Source organism: Carettochelys insculpta, chromosome 21 (assembly GCF_033958435.1).
Source record: "Carettochelys insculpta isolate YL-2023 chromosome 21, ASM3395843v1, whole genome shotgun sequence".
NCBI lineage: Eukaryota > Metazoa > Chordata > Testudines > Carettochelyidae > Carettochelys > Carettochelys insculpta.
The window spans coordinates 4,442,461-4,465,093 of record NC_134157.1 but is presented as its reverse complement, the minus strand read 5'-3'; the positions used below and the strand labels follow the sequence as shown (position 1 = coordinate 4,465,093).

Genomic DNA, 22,633 nt, shown 5'->3' with positions numbered 1-22,633 from the left:
CGATCTGTCAGCTACAGTGAAAGGCATGTGCAGTTGAAGCCATTACTTTATTTCCCTCCACGCTCTAGGGCACAGCTTCCAACCTAAGGCTGCAAGGGTTAAAGAAATTGCTATTGAAGGAGGCTATGTGGACTAGTGGCATATTTAAAAGCAAGGGAATGAGAATAAGAACTGTGGGGCTGTATCACTTCTCTCTGGCCCTCAGCACACCAGTCTGCAAATGGTTGTGCTATTTACCAAGCTTAGAAGGGAATTATGAGGTTTAATTATAGGTCTTGATTACACAATCTGAACTCAGCTGGCAGACCTGCATACCCACACAGAACTTCAGTGACTTCAGTGGCACTGTGCATGGGAATAAACACCTGCTCAAGCAGATACAATTGCAGGAATGTGGCCACAGGACTTGTGTACACTTACCAGTAGATGGATGCTCTGGAGATCCATCTACAGGGCGTGTCCTTTAGCCAGTCTAGTGGGGATGTGCTAAATCATGGTTTCCCAAACTGGGGGGACATGAAGAAATTCCAGGGGGATGTCCCCCCCGCTACTCCAGGAAAGAGTCAGCCTTTGCTTTCAGTGCTCAGCCCCTGCTATTTGATGTGGGAGAACTGGTGCAGCTGCTATAAGAAGCAGGTAGCCGGCAGAGAGCCACTTGGAGCTAGCTGACTCCTGCAAAGGAGTGTGGGTTTTGCGGAGAGGGAGGAGAAGGAGGATGGAGTTAGATGGGGGCTGTTGGAGCCGTGCTCGGGGAAGGGGAGGAAGATGGGGTAAAAGTGGGGGCTGGTGGTGCCTGGCTTTGGGGGAGGGGAGGGGCTCGGGTGGACGGCTTGTGAGGCTTGGGTGGCTGGCCCCAGCTTGGGCTGGCGGGTGGGCGGCTGGCCCCAGCAGTGCGGGGCTCAGGCAGCTGACCTGCTGTTTGGGTGGGCAGCTCTGGCGGCTGGTGAGTAGGTGGCTGACCCCAGCAGCTGGTGGGTGGGCAGGCGGCTCTGGCATTGCAAAGATCATGTGGGTAGGCAGCTGGTGTGAGCTCTGGTGGCTGGCATGGGGTTCAGGCAGCTAGCCAGGTGGGGCTGCACCAGGCATCCGCATGGTGGGAGCTGTGCCGTTAGCCTGGCCAGTCCATAGTCCACCTTCAGCACCCCAGCCAGGGCTGCAGCTGGTCTCTGTAGGGCCTGGGCCACGCCTGCAGCTCTGGGGCCATGTCGGCAGCCCATTCAGGGAAGAGGCAGTGCCCACGGGGCCCAGGCCATGTCCAGCATGGGGCTGGAACCAGCCATCGCAGCCCAGCAGGGGTCAAGGTACAGCAGGAGGTAAGGGGGCCCCAGGCTGGGGGAGGGGGGGACACTAAGGCTTCAGCGTTTGGCACGTGGCGCGGGGCGGGGCAGCCCAGCCCCACTGAGTCTGTGATCTGCTATTTTCTAGACATCTTTTCTGGCAACTCCATTCATAAATTAGTAGGCAATCCATTCAGTGTCGATGTCGAAACATTGCTGGAAGTATTGCAAGAAAAAGCACTCAAAATAAAATATGATTCAAGTGTAAAAGAATTCTGAAAACTCAAGCTTGGAGGAATTTTGGATAAAATATTTCCCAGTGTACTTGGAAGTTGGGGAAGAAGTGCTATGTATTATTCTTCCATTTTTGTCAATATTCCCCTGTGAAAAAAGCTTTTCAAGTTTAGTCACATTAAAAACAAAACAAAGCAATGGATTGGATGTCAAAAACGATTTGCGTTTCGCACTTTCATCTTGCAAATCTAAGCTCTTCCAACTGGTGAAGAAAATGCAGAGTCATCCTTCACATTAAATTCATTTTGTTTCTACTGTTTCTGATCTTAAATTACATTTTTATTAAATTTTTGGGCCAAGATAAATTATTTGTGCTTATTTTTAATTTTAAATAACATTTTTATATCACGTTTTTGTGTTTATTTTAAATTATTAATGAATTTTTGGTTAAAAAGGGGGTTAGATGATGTTACAGAAGAGGTGGGGGGACATGAAGGTTTCTCAAAAATCAAAAGCAGGGGGCGTGATGCTGAAAAGTTTGGGAACCACTGTGCTAAATCAACCACTGATCACACTTCCACAGACCCTGGAACTCAACAAGGTAGTGAGGGGGAAGAGAAGTCAATGGGAGAGTTTCTGCTTTTAACCCTTCCACAGTGGGGATGCCGCAGGAAGTTGAACTAAGTTACCTTGACTCCAAATAGGCTATTTACGTAACTGGAATTGCTCCCTACTGTAGACCTGGCCACAGGGATAGTGGCAGCAGTCACCATAATTAACACCGGAAAACAGTTTTCATTATAACTCCTACCCCAGTTTCACACACACTTAACTTTTTTACACCAATTCAGGGTTTTGGGGGAATTTCCACTGAATTCACTGTGTGTACTGTCCTTGGAATTACTTGGATTTAAAAAGCTCAATGTATTATCATCATTTTAGCCCTTTAACGTTAGCAGTTCCACATCCTGAAAAAGATCAGTCTCCATAGTAAGGCTCTATGAAGCAATACCTTTAGAGAAACTTTTCTTGTAATGGATTTTTCATAAGGATGTCTTCCTACTGATAGTATGTTTTGTAATTACTTAATTGTATGATAGACTGAAATGGCTCTGAAGAAGCCTTGCCAATCTCTCAGGTAAATTAGACAGTGCCATTATCTAAATTCACTTTAGCAAAATTACTTTATTCTCTCCTCAAATAGAAATACTGTCAAAAGTAGTGTCTATCCCTCAGGCTTACCTAGATTCAAGTGCAGATGTTCCATTTTCATTTAAAAGAGATGTGAGCAGGCTGATCTCTTCTGCTTCACGTTCACTCATCTCTATTCTGCCACAGTGTTTGCCAGCTATATCATGTTCAAACCGAGGCTTATTTGGATTCCTGTAATGTCTATCTTTGCAGAAACCATCTGAGTAGTCTGAAGAAGCTATCTATTGGGGGGGAAATTGCAAACGTTTTCTTATTAGGCAGGCATGCTGTTTTATTATGTTCAGAGCTGCAATCTTTTCAAAATCATGGTTTGTTATTTTTTGATTATCTTAATCTACATTATAAAGCAGTCACGGACATTCAACTTACTATTTGTTAATAAAGGAACTAATGATCAGCCTGATAAGGTTAACTCAGACAGATCAGTTGGTAAGCAGTAAGTCATCTTCCCTGACGGCGTACATCCGTGTATGCTCACCTGGCTAAGGAAGCTGCTTGTATGTGGGCCCCCAGATTGTAAGTTGTTTCATGGTGAGTTCAAATTTGAATCACGTCTTTAAATATAAAGTTCTGCCCTGAGCTGCCCACGTGGAAGCCCAGTTGGCATGAATGTCCGAGGGCAGAATGTGGTCTGAAGTGCTTGTGTGTGTGTAAAATCATGCTAGTTGCCTCTAAAATTCTCCATATGTGTTGCCACTGCTGATTCCTGCTATCAGGGGCCTATTCGACCTACCACAGAAGTAACAAAACTACCAAAAGCAGTAGAAACCACCAGAAGCGTACATCAGTCAGCAGTCCAAACCTTACAAACTTGACATATAAAAGTTTTGCCCGATCAATATCCTTCAATACCTCTCTACCTTGATGAAATCTGAGTATAAGATTGTGAAGAAGTGGGAAATACAGAAGGCCAGGGTGAATCTACACAGGCAATCTAATTAAAGAACTTGCCAAAAAGGAGATGACTAAGGATCACGGCGGGTACTTTAAGTACTCAGAGGAAGCCAGTTACAAAAGGTCATTTCATCGTAACTATGGTCTGGAGCATCCTGATGCACTCTCAAGAAACTTTCTAGCATTTTAACTGGCTCCTCAACTTACAATTAAGCTTACAACTAAGATCTGCAAAGACTATTTCATGAAGCAAAGTTAGTAAGCTCCACAGGTCCACCCTCAGGATGTATTTCAACACGTTAGACTGGATCCATTCATGATGAACCCTGTACTTTGGAACCATTGGAAATGAAAAATTCAAGTTCATACTTATTACAAGCTTCTCCACACACAACAAGTTATTTATACTGTATCATTTACCTGCATATCCAAATCAGGGTGATGATCCAAAGGCAACTGAGGACATGCCTAAATCAGCAGGGATATGCAGAAGTTGTAAATTTTAAGGCACATCATATTGTCATTTTTAAAATACATCATCATTTTGAACTGAACAGGAAACACAGAATTTCTCTTAATTACATGTTTTTCACAATACACAATCTCTTTTGAATGCCAATAAAAAGAAGGATGCCAGATCCTATGACCCTGCACAGGAATGCAGATATTCTGTTGAGTCAACTTGGCTATGTCTACACTATGAGATAAATTCAAATTTATTAAAATTGATTTTGTAACACTGGGTTTTATAAATTCAAAATTTGAGTATCCTCACCTCCCCATGTACATTATGGAAACCTATCCCACAATTACTTCATCCCCGTAGCATTCTTGGTATGTTCACTGGCATTTGACATCATCTTCCCACATTGCAGTGCCCTCCTTCCCCTCCCATGGTAAGCAAATGTCCATTTTTCCAGTCGGAAGGGAGGAAAAGTAGGGCATCAACAAATTTGGCAAAGTTAACAGTAATTTCTTTCTTCTGTAACTGAATTATCAAGGGTTAATCAGCAAGTACGTGTCTTCTCAACTGGCCATCCACTGACTGTCTCCCCTCTCGATTGCACCTGATCCCTGAAAATAACACAGGGACAATGAAAAGCATGAAGAAAGAGTAGATAGTACAGATTTCGGAAAAAAGGAGTTGCTGATGGGAGGGCTTTTTAGGTTCCCAGTTCATTATACAGCTTCTGTGCACAGTCTGTATTCTCAATTGGCCCTGCATCCACTCTTCCCTGAGTGAAGGGGTGCAAAGTTAGGAGGAGGATAGAAAAAGCTAGGAAAAAAGATTTTTGTAGTCCCTTTCCACTACACAGAAATTGCCACCACAGGAGATGGCAGCAACACCCAGAAAATCTTGGCTGCTGGGGGAAGAGGAATGTTGTGAATGTAAGGGACTAGACTCGATTACCTATCCAGGTCCCTTCCAGTTCTATGACACAGGTATATCTCCATATAAAATTGCTACATTGTCTTTCCAAAATGTGATGGCAGTGAAATCTTATGCACTAAACTTATAATGGAAACAGGAATCTCAACTGGCCCTCCATACACTCTTTCCTGTGTTTTGGGGGGCCAAAGCATGAAGAAATAGAATAGGAAGGGTTAGAAAAAGGATTGTATAACTGAAACATCAAAGATTTTGCAAAAAGCAGCAGGTGTCTGCAAGGAGCAGCAAGGCTCTGAAAATATTTTTGGTTTGGGGGTGGTCTGTGGATGCAGAGCCAGTGGAAATGCTCCCCCGCCCCTGAAAATCTTAGCCACTGGGTAAGACTTCCCCGCCTCCTGGTGGCAGCAAGCCCTCCATGCCCTTGTTGGGATGTGGGGGTTTTCAGTGGAGGGGCCACCTGAAGTACAGTAATCCCTCAAAATGTGCAATTTTGAATTGTGCTTAACTTGCATTAACATGAGGGAAGTGCAACTCAAAATCCTGCTCTACTGGCCCTGGCTCAAACACCCCCAGGACCACGTGGCACCAGTTCAAATCCCCTGCCCCCACCCACGGCCCCAGTTTTAAACACCCCCCCACCCTGGTTTAAGCCCCCGCAAGCCCCAGTTCATAGCCACCACATACGGCTCCGGCCCAGCTCTGGCTGACCCCTCCCCCAACACCCAGCTCTGGCTCAACCCCCATAGGGCTGCGCAGCCCCAGCTCAACTCCACCCCCACCTGCCCTAACCCACCCCAGGCTTAACCCCCCTGCCCCCCTCCCACACCCCCCACCCACCTCCAGGCTTAACCCTCCCCAACTGCCTCCTGCCTTCAACCCCATGACTTCCCTTTCAAAAGGAGCTCCTGGTGCTCCTGCTGCTTCCCCGGCTGGAGAACATGTGTTCTGCCGGGAAAAAAAGCCAACTCCTTACGTGAAATTCCAGTTATGCAGTGATGAGTGGAAACATAAACCTTGCTTAACTCGAGGGACTACGGTCGTCCCCTCGTGTGGCAGAAAGGCCATGAAAATCTTAACCAGCGAGGAAGACCCCCCCCCATGGCAGCAAGTCCCCAAAATCGTTTCCCACCCTTGGAGCCCTAAATGCACACAAGCCAGGACATGGTGCTAACTGGCAGCATGGTCAGCACCAAACAGCAGGCACATCCTTTCATTGGGTCAGGGGCTATCCACGTGATGTGGCTGAGCGCAGGAAAGACCCTGACCGTGTGGTGCCTGTGGGGAAAGGAGAGGAGGTGTGCACAAATGTAAACTGCTGACAAGCTTCTCAGCTTCTTATGCAAGCATGACATACACCCCCGCTCTCCACAACAGCCTTGCTGCCACGCGGTGTGGCAGGGCAGCAGCTGGCACCAGGCAGCACAGAAAAAAATACCAAGTGTAGAGACAGAACCACGAACTCCGTTGCTGGGGCTATTTGTAACAGGTAGATGTGCTCACAGCGCTAACAGCAAAGAAAGAAAGACGTTTCTCAGGCTCTCATACAAACATCACCCCAAAGCCACGGGCTTCCTGGTCCTGATTTGAAATTCACAATCTTCCTGCTACCTAATTCCTGCGCACCTGGAGAGCACGAGCCAGAGTGAAGCACTGTGGGGCATTGTGGGTTATATACAGGACACCTCTGGAGGCTAATAAATTCAATTTTAACACGTGGCACTTCCGCACTGGCCTTTAATCAAACTTTTAAATTCAAACTTGACGCTACAGCCAGCAGGTACTGATGCTATTATATCGATATTAGTGCTCTCTAAATCGAGTTAATGGTATTTACAGTGAAGACAGTCATGAGGTAATATCAAGCTAACTGCTTTACATTCAAATTTATCTTGTAGTGTAGACGTAGCCCTTGACATCAGGTATTTGAAACCTCTATAAAAATACACAGTAATTTTTGCTCAATAAAAATAGCAGGTGGGTCTTATTAACTCCAGCTAATCTGTGGTCCTGATTAAAAAGGCCACTAAGGAAAAGACTCCCACTTACTTTAAGGGGCTTGGGATCAGGCCTTTTAAAAAAGGCTGAGTATCTCTCTAGATTAAAGGGAAGTAAAGGACTGGGACAGAGAAAAACCTGAATGGAAATGTCTAGGAATGGACAAACATGAGAAGAAAACTTAAGCTAATGTTTATGATCTATAAAAAATAAATAAATAAAACAGGAAAGGGTGTTTGCATTATAGCCAATGGATATATACTCTGTTAAAAGCATGGAGGGGACTCTACCTGCTCCCAGGAAATTGCAGAGGCTGAAATTATACTCTTGAATATTCATCTGTACTCTTAATCTGTGGTGTCCAACAAGTTCTGAAGCCTCTGCTATAACAAACTAGCCACGTTACTCTGAAATTATATTTACTGTTCAAGCCAACTAGCCACATTCCAAAATGTGGCTGATGGCTAGTGGCTAGCGTGTTAGACACCCCAGCTCTAAACATACAGCATAAAGAAATCCAGTTATAATATATCCAGTTATTTACCTGTGATTGTGCACCCAAAACTGTAACTCTCTATATTTTTACCATAATGATATTAACACAATCCTACCTCACTGGTCATCTCAGAACATTGACAGCTCTCTGCATTCTTATTGTCAAAATTTCCAGCTTGCGTCGTGGTTTCCTCTGTTCTTTCAAGAAACTATACAAAGTATGGAACGATGTGAAAATGTAGCACAAAAATAATGTGGTATGAAACATGCATAAATAAGTAAGTGACATGTCTTAAAAGAAAAATAAAAAATGCCTGTAATACAAAGTAAGAAACATTAGATTAGATTTATCCAGTAAGATCAAAAGGGAGTTAATACAATAAACAGGAATAATTCATACACAGTACACTGAGATTGGAATTTGCACACTACTGCACTACTGCTCATCCTTCTGAACTGTACAAAAATGCTAATTTAGCCCCTTTCTGCAAACACCTCCCCCCCCAGACATTGTGCGTGTTGTACTTTTCCATTTTATTATTTTTATTTCCTAGTATATTTTTGCATTCGTGGGGGAAAATTCCTCTTGCTAAGCAGGGCAGACCCTGTCTGGCATAACAATAAAAACATTTACTATTTCACTGACGTCTAAATACTGCTGTGTCCTTCACTGAGGTACCATGGAGGAGGAGGACGGAAAAAGAAGGTGCCAGGAATGACTTCTTTCCCCATTTCCTAACCCTTCTCAGGACACAGTCAGAGTGCTACTACTGACACTCCATAAGTAGAGAGACAGAAAAAAAGCCATTATCTCGTGTTACCCAGTAGTACTCCAAAACCCAAAGAGGGCTGGACAGCCATCCTGGGAGCAAGGTCAGGAACCACTTACATTGTGCTTGTTAGAATTCAACAGCAGGAGTGACAAGTAGCATCCAGGCAGAAGATCTGCTCCCACACTACAGCTTAGTTCCCCCAGCCAATTTGCCTTGGGTAAGAAATATCAGAATTTAATCCATGATCTAGAGCAGGGATGGGCAAGATACTGCCTGCAGGCTGGATCTGACCAGTCAAGCCTTTGAATCCAGTCCAAGGTCTGCCCCACTCGGACCCTCAGGCAGGGAGCAGCTCCACACCACCAAAGTGGCTGGCTGCTCCATGTGCCTCTCTGCACAACGCACCAGACATGAGAAGGAATCACATGCTGCCCCTCCCCAAGCACACACTCTACTGCTGCCGGTCAAAACCTGCAGGCCCCACTGGGCTGCTGGCTGGAAGCCACGTAGGTAAGCACCTCCCAGCTAGAGCCTGCCTCTGGCTCTCCACCACCTCTCGCTTCCCAAAACCTTGCCACAGGTTATCAGCCCCTCCTGCCCCAGATCACCACCCAAACAAACCTCCAGCACCTGTCTCCCTGCCCCAGATCACAATGCCCTCCCAGACCTGGCACCCCTCTGCATCCTTTACCTACATTAGAATCCTCTCCTGTGCCCATATCCCCTCCCCAACTGTGCAACCCCTGCTGCACCCCATCTTCCTACCTCAAGTCACCCTCCAAACTATCTGCACCCACTTCTGTATCCCTCCCCCAGATCAGAAGACTCTACTGTACTCATACCTCCTCCTGGATCCTCCAACCCTAATCCTCTGCCCCAGGTCACAACCCTCTCCATCTAAACTCCCTCTCAGACCCCATCCCCTCTCCTGCACCCCAATCCCCCACCCCCAAGCTCCCTTCCACACCCAACCTCCATCCCAGACCGTGCACCCCCTCCATAGAACAGTGAGGCCCTTGACCACTATGAGTGGCCCCCCAACAAAAATTACTGTCCACCCACTGGTCTAGAGGCATCTAATAAGGTTCCAGTGACAACACTATTAATCTGAAAATGATTACTCTGATTACCTCATGAGCTATATTCCGGCAAATCCATGTGAAAACCCTCACACAGCAACTGGACAGCACGAAAAGAGTTTACCTCCAAAAAGTTGTCTTCCTTGAAACCAAGCCACAGTGATGTCATTGCACTATTCTGTGACCAGTGCCTCAGAATAGTGCCTCAGGAGAAGGTTTGGCCCATGTGTTTTTGTGCACTAACAACTAAGTTCAGCAATGGCTTCAATGCACAAACCCTTGCACAGCTTATTTATGTTCCTGGCTAGAGTGGCTTTCAGGGCCAGGGAAGAGAGAGAGAATATTGGGCAGATTATAAATACTCTGTCATGCTGCTTTTGCCACGTACACACAAAGGCCGCGTCTACACTAGCAAATTCTTTCCAAAAATCAGGCCCTTTTTCGAAAGTCCACACATAAAATGCACTCTTGCAATCCAAAATCGAAAGAACACAGCTCTTCTTCTGGAAGCCTTCCGCTCCCGGACAGGAAGAGCATCTCCTTTCGAAAGCTTCTTTTGAAAAAAAGCATGCGTAGACGCTCCGCAGGCTCCCTTTTTTCGAAAAAGCAGTCCTCCTGACATCGGATTTTTCATTCCCGGGCCCGTTCTTTCGAAAGAGGGGGAGCTGTGTGGACAGTCTCTAATGAAAGAGGAAATCAGTCTTTCAATCAGCTTTTTTGCGTGTGGAAGCGCTTTTGAAAGATCTTCCGGAAGATCATCTTTTGAAAGATCGCTGTAGTTGGACGCAGCCAAAATGTGTTGGGCATTTCAGCAGAAATCAGCCCATACTGCGGCATCGGTGTAATGTTATTCTACAGCAACACCTCTCAATAATTTGATTAAGAGATTTCTGTAGAGGAACTTTGAAGCTGGAAGCTCATTAAGGAATGGAAATGAAACACAGGAGAATCTATTACCTGTAAGTAGCATTTTCTGAAGCCAGTATTGTCTGTCTAATCCACAGACAATACATGGTATTGGGAGAGAGGATTCATAGCTCCATTAGACAAGGATTTTAGTCTCTGAGCAAGGCTGTAATGTACATGCCTTAAAGGCAGTAATATCACACTAGCGTGTCTAACAGTCAGTTCATTTCTGACCTAGACTAAAGAAAAATTACCCTAGGTTAAATAAAGACAAAAACACAGATTCTTATGCATAGCCAGAGGAGTGATAGTTCACTGAGCCCTTGGGCACACACAATTTTAGTGATGCACTGGGAGGAAAGGAGCTGATAACTAAAAGTTGTGCATGTTGAATTTATAGCCTGAATGCATGTGCAAGGCAGTGCTAATGGTTATACAGTGAAGAGACAAACTTACTTCCTCAATGTCACTCTCTGCAGACACAAGAATCAGGGCTTGTGGATCCAGTCTCAGATTAAGAGAATTTTGCAGGTGTAGTAGGGAAGTGTGCAAATCATTTTTTTCTCTAAGAGCAGGAGGAGCATATATGTTGAATTCTCACTGTGACTTGCTTACTATGTGTATATATATCATCAGTAAATGAGAAAGGCACTTTTGCACTCCACATCCCACATGTAAGACACTACTTTTGTCTACGCATGAATTTTAAGTATTAATTAAAAAAAACAGAATAATAGTGGGAGATAGACGGTACAGTAAATTTCTCTCCATCTCTAGAACCTTATATTCAAACCTTGGTTTGGGTCTCAGATATGAATTTGTTATTTTCACCCAAATCCCCACTTTTGGCAATCTCAGAACTGGAGAAGCAGGGATGACACATAGCTGGACTATGATGTTGTGCCTTGGAAAAGCTTGTAAATTGTCTGATTGTAGCCACTGACTTCAAAGAACATTAAACTTGCTCACAGATTTTTTTAAAATAAAAGTGGGAAAATATTAGCTAATTATAGCAATCAAAAATGTAGATTTTCAAAATGAGGCAGTAGAGCCAAGCTTATTTTGAAAGCAAATTAGACTAATTTGTGATCATACTTACCTGATCTATGCAGCTTCCAACACAGAACTACCACATAATTATTAATCTGCATAATTTTCTGGGTGTTCCTTTTGCAGGCCAATCTGTGAATCCACACGTTATGCTGCTCACAGTGAAACTATTAATATTTACACTAAACAGACTGTAGTATAGCCTTACAGTAATTGGCTTCAATTTTGAGTGTTTTGCTGCTAGAGTCTCAGAGATGGAAAAGAAACTTTTCTGTGCTCCAAGGAATACGATCTAATGTTCAACAAAATATTAAAAGAAAGTAAGTGGCTTAATGCCAGGAGGAAATCTGTTGAGAATAAGCTGCCTATTTACAATATTTCCTTAGAGACTGAAAACCTTGAGAATGCTTTTCCTAAATGAACCACTGATATGCTTGGATTGCAAAGATCCCTGGAGCCCTGAAGGCTGGAGCCAGTGAAGCTGCTTTTCTCACAGAAAGCAGATGTTCAGAGGACAGTGCAAAAACAGCCCTTCTATCTTACACCATCACCACTTTGGAGCCAAGAAACAGAGTACTTGGGGCTGTCGGTCCTTTGAGTGATGCTTACAGAGACTACAAGGTGCATATTTATCTGTTTTGAATTCCTTTTTCTTTTTAAAGAAAAGAAAGATCTGTGCATTTTAAGCACCACCCAAGAGGGCTGTATCTCATTATATTCCTGCCAAATTTCATACAGAGGGCAGACACTGGGGTCATCCTAGCAGTGCATGTTAAGAGATTCCAGTGTAGTACCAGAACTGGCAGCATCAAGTATTTTTCACATTTATTTTCAGTTTGCAAAAATGCACCTATCATGGCTCATCAACCAAAATCATGAAGCAGACCTTGTATTGACAGGACTGATTACATGGTACCTTTAAAATGAAATGCTGGATTGACAACAATTTAACTTTGGACTTCAGTAGTACCTTAGTCATTCTGGCACTGGCTTGGAGAGTATATTTTACTTGCCTCCTGGCCCTTACTACCATTTTATACAAAGGTTATATTACAAATTTCTCTCTCATTAATTCTAAAGCTATGTCCATGTATAGAATGCTTTAGTAACTGGCCTTTCATCTTCCACTTACACAGAGACCAGCCTAGAAGGGCACAAGGAGCTGATATTCTCAGTGCTATCAGAGTCCAATGTAAAATCTGTGAGGAGGCAGTGCCCTCTACAGGATATATGAATATACAAGTTCTAAGCCCCGTTTTTAGACAGCACGTTTATTCACCCACTAGATTTCAGTACTAGTTTAGTAATTCTATAAATCTGCACATTAACTATCTTTAAAACTGGATGTTACCATAAAAATACCTAAAGCAGCATCTTTAATCTATAATTAAAATTTTGTTTAAATTAAAATTAACCTGAGGCCTGACAATGATAAAAAGGAAATTGTGAGAATTTTGATAACTCTTAACAATTCATTTGCAGCATATGTCATAAATCCATCCTGTGTTGTCCAGAGAGCTGTGCTGCACCTAGGCAACACATGCCACATTCCACAAATTAGTTCAATACCTAGTCACAATACGATCATGTCGTACAGTAACAGAGAGGTAGCCATGTTTGTCTGTACTCCAACAAAACAAAACTGCAGAAATGTAGTATTTTAAAGACTAACAAAATGTCTTGAAAGTGCCACATTTCTGCTGCTTTGTTTTGTTACAATACAATCATATTATTTAAATACTGTATTCTCTGTCCTTTGGGTTTAGCCTGATTTAGAAACATGCTGGTCATACTCATTGTTCCTTTTGCTCTTGATCACATTATCCTTCAGCATGCGTTGCACAGGGAAAGTAAAATTAAAGAAACACAAGAAAGGTATGAGCAATAGCATTTACAGTAAGAATAGTCTATGACAAGCCACGAAGGTGAACTGGACATGTACAACTATTTCCCTTATCTTCTTGTATAACAGGGAAAACAGCAGGACCCAGTAACCAGAATTTTTTCATGAGACTGGTGTGGGTATGCACAGAGCACTTTGGCCCCATTGCAGTCCTAATTAGAGTGAGCAAATAATTGATTTATCAGTTTGATGGCTAAATCGCAAAATAAAATATTCTAGTTTTGAACAGAAACTAGCTTTTGCATTTTCTTTACTCACTGAAACAAAAAAACAAAACATTTTTGTTTCGGTTGAATTGACATCTCATTTAGAAAATGTCAGGTTGAAATTACATTTCAGAAATGCCAGTTTCAAACAAAACACCAAAATGAACGACTTCAACATTTCAAATACGTTTGTTTTCAAGGGTTTTATTCCAGCAGAAACTATTTGCTAACTTTGACTCAGATTCACAAACAGTTTTGGCAACTTAAGAAACGTGTTTTTGGTGGGGTTTTTTGGTGAATTCATGATTTCCCTTTATTTTTCTTTTATTTTTCTCTCTTTTTTTTTTTTTTACCCCTCCCAGTTCCATCCTAATAGACCATAGCCATAGGCAAAAGAACAGAGATCAAAATGCCTTCCCCGCACATCTATCAGACTACTCTATTACAACTCTGCCCACTTCTTCATACACTGATCTGTACTGCAGCAATCCCTAAAAAAAAGGTTACTCACCTTCTCATAACTGCTGTTCTTCAAGGTGTGCTGTTCATGTCCATGCCAATCATGCGTGTGTGCATACAAGTAGCTGCACGATTTTTCCTTTAGCAGCTAGTTGTGAGGGCTAGCCTGGGCAGCCCCTTGAGTCACACCTTCATAGTGCCCAGAGCTCTTTTTTCCAGTGGAATGCTGCAAAACAGTATTCCGCCACCTGCTTTTCCTGCCACTGCCATTTTTAAAAGGCGGCAGGGAATCACCAAGCTGCACATGGCTCTTTAAGGAGCCATCTGCAGCTCCCCCCCAGCCTCCTACCTCCTCCTGCTGCCACGCCCGGACGACAACACCAGCCCCAACCTCACTCAGGTGGGTGGTCAGGCTGAGGTAAGGGGACCTGGCACGGGCCACAGCTGGGGAGAGGTGAGAAGTGAGGGGCAGCCTGGGCCCAGCATGCATGGGGGAAGACAGCCCATTAGGGCCCCGTGAAGCTGGGGTGGGAGGGGTGGCTCAGGCCCTGCACAGGGAGGCTAAGTCTCCAGGAGGGAGTTGGGCCTTGCTAGGGGGCAGTTAAGCTGCCCAGGGGAAGCGGCTCAGGTGTCATGTGGAGGATGGTTCAGGTCCTGCTGAGAAGCCGCTAAGACCCCATGTAGGGGTTAGTTAGCCACACAGGGACAGTTGAAGCCCTGCTGGGGAGCAGGGCCGCTAAGAGCCGCTAAGACCCCGCTGGGGGTTAGTTAAGCCACTCAGGGGCAGTTTGTGCCCTGCTGCGGGGTGGTTTGCCCCCCGATAAGGGTTAGTTAAGCCACTGGAGGAGCAGTTAAGCTGCTGGGGCAGTTTGAGCCCCCAGATTGAGGGGGTTGCACCTTGGGGTAGTGAGGCAGTTTGGAGATTGAGTTCCACCTTTTTTTTTTAAAAAAGAAAAAAGCACCAATAGTGCCCAAGGTAGTGCCCTGTCAACCCCAACACCTCAGTTTTTTCCCACTGGCTCCTCCAACAGAGAGGAAGAAGGGTGGGTATTGGAATGGACACGAACACCACATCTCAAAGAACAACAGTATGAGAATGTAAATAACTGTCTTTTCATCACGTGTTTGTTAAAATCAGGTGATTCCCAAGCTAAAACTCAGAAGGTGGGGTCACAGCCTTGTGCTGACTGGAGCACTGCTGTGCCAAAGACCACATCATCCCCAGCCGAATGGTGATTGCAGAGTGTGCTGTGAAAGTGTGGTTAGAGAACCAGATCACTGCTCTGCACACTTCTTGAATGGGCATTTGAGCCAAGCATGTGGCCAATGAGACTTGCGCCCTGGTAGTGTGTTGAGACTGAGGTTGCAGGTAAATCTGCTAGACTATAGTGCTCTTTAATACAGGATACTATCCAAGATGAGATGCACTGAGATGATATGCTGATTAGCTTCTATGATGAGGTAACAAGTTCTGTGGACATGGGGAAGTCAGTGGCTTGACTTGACTTCAGCAAAGCTTCTGATATGGTCTCCCACAACATTCTAGTCCTTAAGTTTAGGAAACATGGTGTGGAACCCTGGACTATAAGATGGATAGAAAGCTGGCTTGAAGGTCAGGCCCAACGGGTGGTGGTCAATGGCTCAATATCTGGATGGCAGTCGGTTTCAAGCGGAGTGCCGCAAGGCTCAGTTCTGGGGCCGGAGTTGTTCAACATCTTTATTAATGACCTGGATGAGGGACTGGATTGCACCCTCAGCAAGTTTGCGGATGACACAAAACTAGGGGGAGGGGTAGATATGTTGGAGGGTAGAGAGAGAATCCAGAGTGACCTGGATAAATTGGAGGACTGGGCCAAAAGAAATCTGGTGAGGTTCAACAAGGAGAAGTGTAGAGTTCTGCATCTGGGGCAGAAGAATCCCAAGCATTCGTTGAAGCACAAGACTTCTCTGTGTTTAGGCGACTAACATTCAGCTTTATTGAATTCAATAAGGCAACAGATAAGCCAAACTGGACACCGGTACAACCAGGTCCAGCAAGGCTGCTTGCTGCAACTAACTCTGGTATTTTATACCCTTACACAAACTAGCCTAGTGTCAGAGGCAATTAATTAGAGGATTGTAAATCACTTTCCAAAGAGAAACCGTTATCAGCAAGGAAAAACAGGTACAAAGGAGCTGGATCCCCAACTCCAAAACAGTTCATTAATGCATTCCATAGAGCTCATCCTCCCAGCCATTCTCAAACAGATCAAGGCAAGGACAGGCTCCTGTGTGCATGCAGAAGTAAGGGATGTGAAATGGTTTCTATATAAGATGGCTTCCACACGTTGTTATAGGCTGGGAACCGACTGGCTCAGCAGCAGTACGATGGAAAGGGACCTAGGGGTTATGGTGGATGAAAGGCTGGATATGAGTAAACAGTGTGCCCATGTAGCCAAGAAGGCCAATAGCATATCAGGGTGCATTAGAAGGAGCATTTCGAGCAGATTTAGAGAAGTACTCATTCCCCTCTAGTCAGCACTGGTGAGGCCGCATCTGACTGATATGGTTGTTGAAGGATATCAACAACAACGCGGAGGCAGTGGTGAGAACATGCAGAGAGATGGGAAGCTGGTCTAGAATGAGTAGAGGTACGAGACAAGGAGATCTGATATTGCCAAGTATCTTCACCACGCACCTAGAGAGAGTGATGGACAAGCTCAAGGAAGAGGTAAAAGGGATATCTGTGCACAGGATGAGAATCAACAACTTGAGGTTCATGGATGATACAGTTATCATTGAAGATGAAGAAGAGAAGCTAGTGAGAACGGTGTAGGTTCTAAATGAGGAAGGTGAGCGGTAAGGACTGATTATAAACATTGATAGAACAAAAACAATGGTATCTGGAGATAAGGAAATAGGAAGGAAGATCAGTGTAAATGGGATCAGACTAGAGAATGTAGAGAAGTTCACATATCTAGGAAGCAACATAGCATATGAGCTAGACTGTAAAAAGGAAACAACGACTAGAATAGTGAAAGCAAGAGTGAGTTTGAAGGCGATCGATAAGATCTGGAAAAGCAAAGCAATCAGCTTAGGAATGAAGCTGAGTGTCTTGAAAACGTGTATTCAGCAGCATGTTGTTCGGATAGGAGAAATGGGTTAAAACAAAAAATTCAAAGAGAGGGATACTGGCATTTGAGAAGGGTTGCTATAGAAAGATCCTGATAATAAGATGGCTGCAGAAGGTCACCAATGAGGAATTATACAGGAAGATTTAGCAGAAAGAGAACCTACCGGTGAAGATTATCATAGGTAGTCCATCATGTCCGACGATGATGTCTTGAGCTTGCACAGGCTCATCGGTTGTGGACTTGCTTGTGGCTGAGGAGACCAAGCTTTGAACGGCATGGGCATTCACAGTGGGGGCAAGGGAATTGTCCTGGCTTTGTTGGCGTGGCTTGCTGTTGCTTTCTTCCTCTCACAAACATCCATGAAGCATACACGTCGCTGCTCTTCGAAGTTGTCATACGCATGTCGTACAAGAGCATGCCAGCCTGTTCGGTCTTTTGCATGCTACTCTAGCTGATCTGGTTTTAAACCAGCTTGAGCAATGCTGGCCTTCACGCAGTCTTTAATGGAAATGTCAAGAATCCCTAAGCAACTCCTCTATGGTGAACTCTCCCAGGGCAAAAGGAATCAAGGTAGGCCTCACTAGAGATATAAAGACTGAGGTGAAGATTATAAAATGGAAGTTATATCTGCAGAATGAAAAATGAATGAAAAAATCAAGACCCTGGTATATGGTATAATGGATGGTTTGAACAGGAGAGACAGACCCCACAGAGAATGGGTAGATGATACAGTAAATTGGCGTGGAGCTAGTCTACAGAAACAAAGCCACTCTGCACTCAACAGGGAAAGAGTAAAGGAAATAGTGAGGGATGCACTGGACACCAATGGGTGCGTAGCCTATGGATGATAATGATGATGATGAAGGTCTGCAGGGTGATCCTTCCCCAGGATGTTAACTTAGTCCTGTATAAATTTGTGGGGCAACCATTCAAGCCACTTGCTGCATGGATTTAAATGGGGCAGGTGGGCTGGCAGTGCACAATATTGGGCACTGTGAAGACTCGAGTCCAGGGGGTGGCCAGGCTGACCCCACGGCTAGCTGATAGAGGAAGACGTTTCCAGCTGACATGCACATGCGTGTGCACACACTTGATTGGAATGTACATGAACAAACACTTGAAAAAGAAACTCAGGTTCCTCTCCTCTGTGCATAATGGAATCACTCAAGTGCCACAGGAAACTACATGGTCTCAGAGGCTGAGCAGATATGAGCTAAAACCTAACAGGGCTACACACTGAAGTGAGACTTGTTCTCCACTGAGGAATGCACAAAAAGCCACTGAAGGATACCTAAATATTATGCAGGTTGCAACTTCCTTTGCAAAATGAGATCACCTACTTGCAACTGATAAAGTGAATAGATCACAGAGCCAATTAATGTTTTAAAATATATGTTGTTTTCTTCAAAAATCAATTGAAAATGTTGCTGACCAGTATATAATGCTGCTGACCACTTTGGGCCTGATATGCAGTTGTCCTGCCCCTTGTACAATTATTTTACTTCATTTTAAAACAGAAGGTAAAACAGCAGTCTCATCTAGCACACCCACTTTGCACTGGGTTTCATACCCACTTTGCACTGACATAAATGACAGCACAATGTGCAATGCAACTAAGCATTAGACGCAATATTTGAATAGAGACATCCTACCTCATTCTGGTTTACTATGCTGAGTGTTTCTTTCCCCTGAGTCTCTGATCTCGAGAGTCCAAGTTGGTTTTTCTTTAGCTCCTGGTTAATTGAATACAGGTCCTTGACCATCAAGATGAGTTCAGCAACCTAGACACACAAACAATTAGAAACTATAAAACTCTTCCTACTACATTGAGAGCAATCTAAATCTCTTTAAAGAAAGCTAAACAATATGTTAAACTTCAGGATTATAACATTAGCTACTTCCAGTAAAGCATAATACTTCCATCTCTACCCAAGGGATTTTATGTATTTGAAACTAATAACGTCACACAAATATTTTAAAAGCTAGTGTTCAAGGAATGCTACTTCAGAAGACATCATGCATTTAAAATTCACTAGAAGAAAAAAGTTTAGGTTCTATCATGCTTCCAGGTTAACTGGGGAAAAAGTTATTTTGATGCAAGTGAATGCTGTATTGTTGGAACAGAGCAGCATCATTCACTGAGAAGCATTAAAAAAAGAAAGGTTACTCACCGTAGTAACGGTAGTTCTTCGAGATGTGTCCCCGTGGGTGCTCCACATTAGGTGTCGGGCTCGCCCGGCGCCGCAGATCGGATCTTCCAAGCAGTTTCTGCCGGACCGCGCATGCGCCGGTGCGCGCCGCTCCCCCGCGCGCTCCCGGCCATGTGCGCGATCCGGTCCCCGCCAGTTCCTTGACCAACCGCCTCGGATGCTCCTGCAAAACACTAAACAGAGATCCGGAGCGGGGAGGATGGGCGGGTAGTGGAGCACCCACAGGGACACATCTCGAAGAACCACCGTTACTACGGTGAGTAACCTTTCTTTCTTCTTCGAGTGTCCCCGTGGGTGCTCCACATTAGGTGACTACCCAGCAGTAACCCAAGATAGGAGGTGGGTAATCGGATTATGTGCAGCTTGTCCCCGAGAGGACCGCTGCCAAGAGACGGGTATCCTCTTGGAATACCCTGTGAAGGGCGTAATGTTTGGCGAAGGTGTCACAGGATGACCAGGTCGCCACTCTGCAAATGTCTTTTAGCGTAACGCCCTTGAAAAAAGGCTGTTGATGCTGCCACCGCCCTAGTGGAATGAGCCCTGGGCGTGGCCAGTAAAGGAGTCTTTTTGAGTTTGTAGCACATTTTTATGCAAGATACGATGTGCTTAGAGATTCTCTGCAAAGAGAGACATTCTCCTTTTGATTTGGGAGCGATAGAGACTAGGAGCCTATCCGTTCTCCGGAAGGACTTGGTCCTGTCCATATAGAAAGCTAGCGCCTGCTCACGTCCAGGAGGTGTAGGCGCACCTCTTTGTTACAGTTATGAGGCTTTGGATAAACAAGGGTAAACAATAGGTTCGTTAGTATGAAACTCAGAAAGAAACTTTAGGAACAAAGGCTGGATGCAGCCGTATGGTTACCGCCTCCTTGGAAAAACAGCGCAGGGCGGCGTTGCCATAACTGCCTCAAGCTCGCTCACCCTGCGAGCTGACATGATTGCGAGAAGAAAGGTCGTCTTCATCATAAGGAGGCGGAGGGAAACCGTGGCCAAAGGCTCAAACGGTGGTCCCCTTTTCGCATTAAGCACCAGGTCCGAGTTCCACAGAGGTGGAAGCGGTTTCTGAGGGGGGTATAGGCTTACCAGCCCTTTGAAGAACCTGGTAACCATGGGATGGGCGAACACCGTGTGCCCTTCCTCTTCGTGTCTGAACACCAAAATGGCGGCCAGGTGGACCTGAAACGAGGATAGCGAGAGTCCTCCTCTCTTGAGGTCCAGTAAATACTCTAATATCACAGCCATAGGCACCGAAAGGGGGCTAGCTGTTTGGTAGAACACCATGCCGTAAAGCGAGTCCATTTCTGCTTGAAGGTCTTCCTGGTGGAAGTCCTCCTGCTACTTTCTAGGACTTGCTGCACTTCCTCCGTACATGTGCTCTCTAGGGAGCTGAGCCATGGATTAACCACATTTGTAGTCGCAGGCTTTGGGGGTGCGGATGCACTATGGACCCCTGGGCTTGCGTGAGCAGATCCCGCGCCACCGGAGGGGACATCGGTGGCCGGTCCGACATGCGCAGGAGTAGGGGGAACCATTGCTGTCGATCCCACGTTGGGACTATCGGGATCATTCAGGTTCCTTCCCTCCTGGCTTTCTGCAACACTTTGTGGATGAGCACTGTGGGAGGGAAAGCGTAAAGCAGGGGGCCCCTCCATGAGATCGCGAAGGCATCCCTCAGGGACCCCCGTCCCAGTCCTGCCCTGGAGCAGAATCGTGGGCACTTCTTGTTGTGCTGAGTAGCAAACAGGGTCTATCTGGGGAAAAACCCCATGCGTGGAAAAATCGGTTGCAGCAGATCGAGACGGATCTGCCACTCGTGCGTGAGTGCGAAACGCCTGCTCAGCTGGTCTGCCTTCACATTGCGAGCGCCTGGTAAGTACGAGGCTTTCAAGGTTACATTGTTGGCGATGCAGCAGTTCCCCAACCGGACTGCTTCTACACATAAGGCACGGGACCGAGCTCCTCCTTGCCGATTTATATAAAACATGGTGGAGGTATCGTCTGTACTGATCCCGACTACCTTGCCTTTCAGTTGGTCTCGAAAGTGTCTGCAGGCGTTGAACACTGCTTTGAGCTCCAGTATATTTGTGTGCAGTGACTGCTCCATAGAGGACCACAGCCCTTGCGTCACCTCTTCGCCCATGTGTGCTCCCCACCCTATGAGGGGGGCATCTGTAGTAAGAAAAACCAATACGTGTGGTTGGTGGAAGGGTACCCTTGTTAGCAGGTTCTCGGGGTTTACCCACCATTGCAGGGATTTGTGCACCTCCGTTATGGGCGACGCCATCCTGTGAACAGTGTGTGCTGCCGGTTTGTATACGCTCGCCAGCCAATGCTGCATGCTGCGCATGTGTAACCTGGCGTTCTGTTCTACGAAACGTTGCTGCTGCCATGTGGCCCAGCGGCTGTAAGCACGTCAGAACCGGCACCATAGGGCTGAAGGTGAAGCCTTGCGCGAGGGAGCCGATGGCCCGAAAGCGAGTCTCTGGTAGATACGCCCTCGCTGTAATAGAATTTATGCGTGCCCCTACGAACTCTATGTCCTGTGTGGGGTCTGTCTTTGATTTTGTCAGATTGATAAGCAGGCCGAGCGAAGAGAACGTGCCTGCTGTGACACATATTCTGCGTAGTACCTCCTCCTTTGAGGCCCCTTTGAGTAGGCAGTCATTCAGATACTGGAATATAAATACCCCCTGTCTGTGCAGGTAGGCTGACACCACTGCCAAGGTCTTGGTGAAGACTCTGGGGGCTGAGGAGAGCCCAAACGGTAGGACCTTGTAAGTCGAGGGCTGCGAACCAATCTCCATCGTCTAGTGCCGTAAGGATGGAGGCGTTTGTGATCATCCGAAAACGCTGCTTGCGCAGGTACCGGTGAGGCCTCGAAAATCTAAGATGGACCTCCCCGTGAGGAAGTACCTCGAGTAGAACCCTCTCTCTTGCAGTTGCTCCGGCACTCTTTCCACTGCCCCTACGAGCATGAGATGGTCTACCTCCTGCTTGAGCCTCGCTACATGGGAGGTCTCCTGGAGGTGGGGCCCCGGGTGGAGGTCATGGCGGTGGGAGCAACTGGGAGGGGATGGCGTACCCTGTGGCTATGATCTCCAGCACCCATGTGTCTGTGGTGATCCTTTGCCACTGGTTATAAAATGGTCGGATGATGGCCTTGAGCACTGGTTTCGTGCCCTCTGGAAGCGAGTCCATGAGGGAGGTCAACCTAATGTGGTTGTTGAAATTATGGTTTGCTAGATGCGCTGCGTAATTTGCCATTGGCAACAGTAGCGTGGAGGAGGAGTAGACCTTTCTGCCCAACAGCTCTAGCTTTTTGGCATGTTTGTTTATTCCCCCACGTTGCGACGACTCCACCACCAAAGAATTTGGTTGTGGGTGGCTGAACAGGAACTCCATGCCCTTCGTGGGCATGAAGTATTTTTTTTTTTTTTC

At 45.7% G+C, this 22,633-nt stretch overlaps 1 protein-coding gene across 4 annotated transcripts in view; it reads right to left on the bottom strand.

Moving 5' to 3' along the window:
* Nucleotides 1–22,633, bottom strand: part of CDK5RAP2 (CDK5 regulatory subunit associated protein 2) — a 145,420-nt gene that overhangs the window by 45,065 nt on the left and 77,722 nt on the right. For all 4 annotated transcript variants that reach the window (XM_075015126.1, XM_075015127.1, XM_075015128.1 and 1 more), the window contains exons 18-21: nt 18,639–18,767; nt 7,614–7,706; nt 4,038–4,085; nt 2,754–2,944 (exon numbers count right to left, since the gene is read on the bottom strand). In XM_075015126.1, the coding sequence (XP_074871227.1) occupies nt 2,754–2,944; nt 4,038–4,085; nt 7,614–7,706; nt 18,639–18,767 (461 nt within the window). The remainder of the gene's footprint in view (nt 1–2,753; nt 2,945–4,037; nt 4,086–7,613; nt 7,707–18,638; nt 18,768–22,633) is intronic.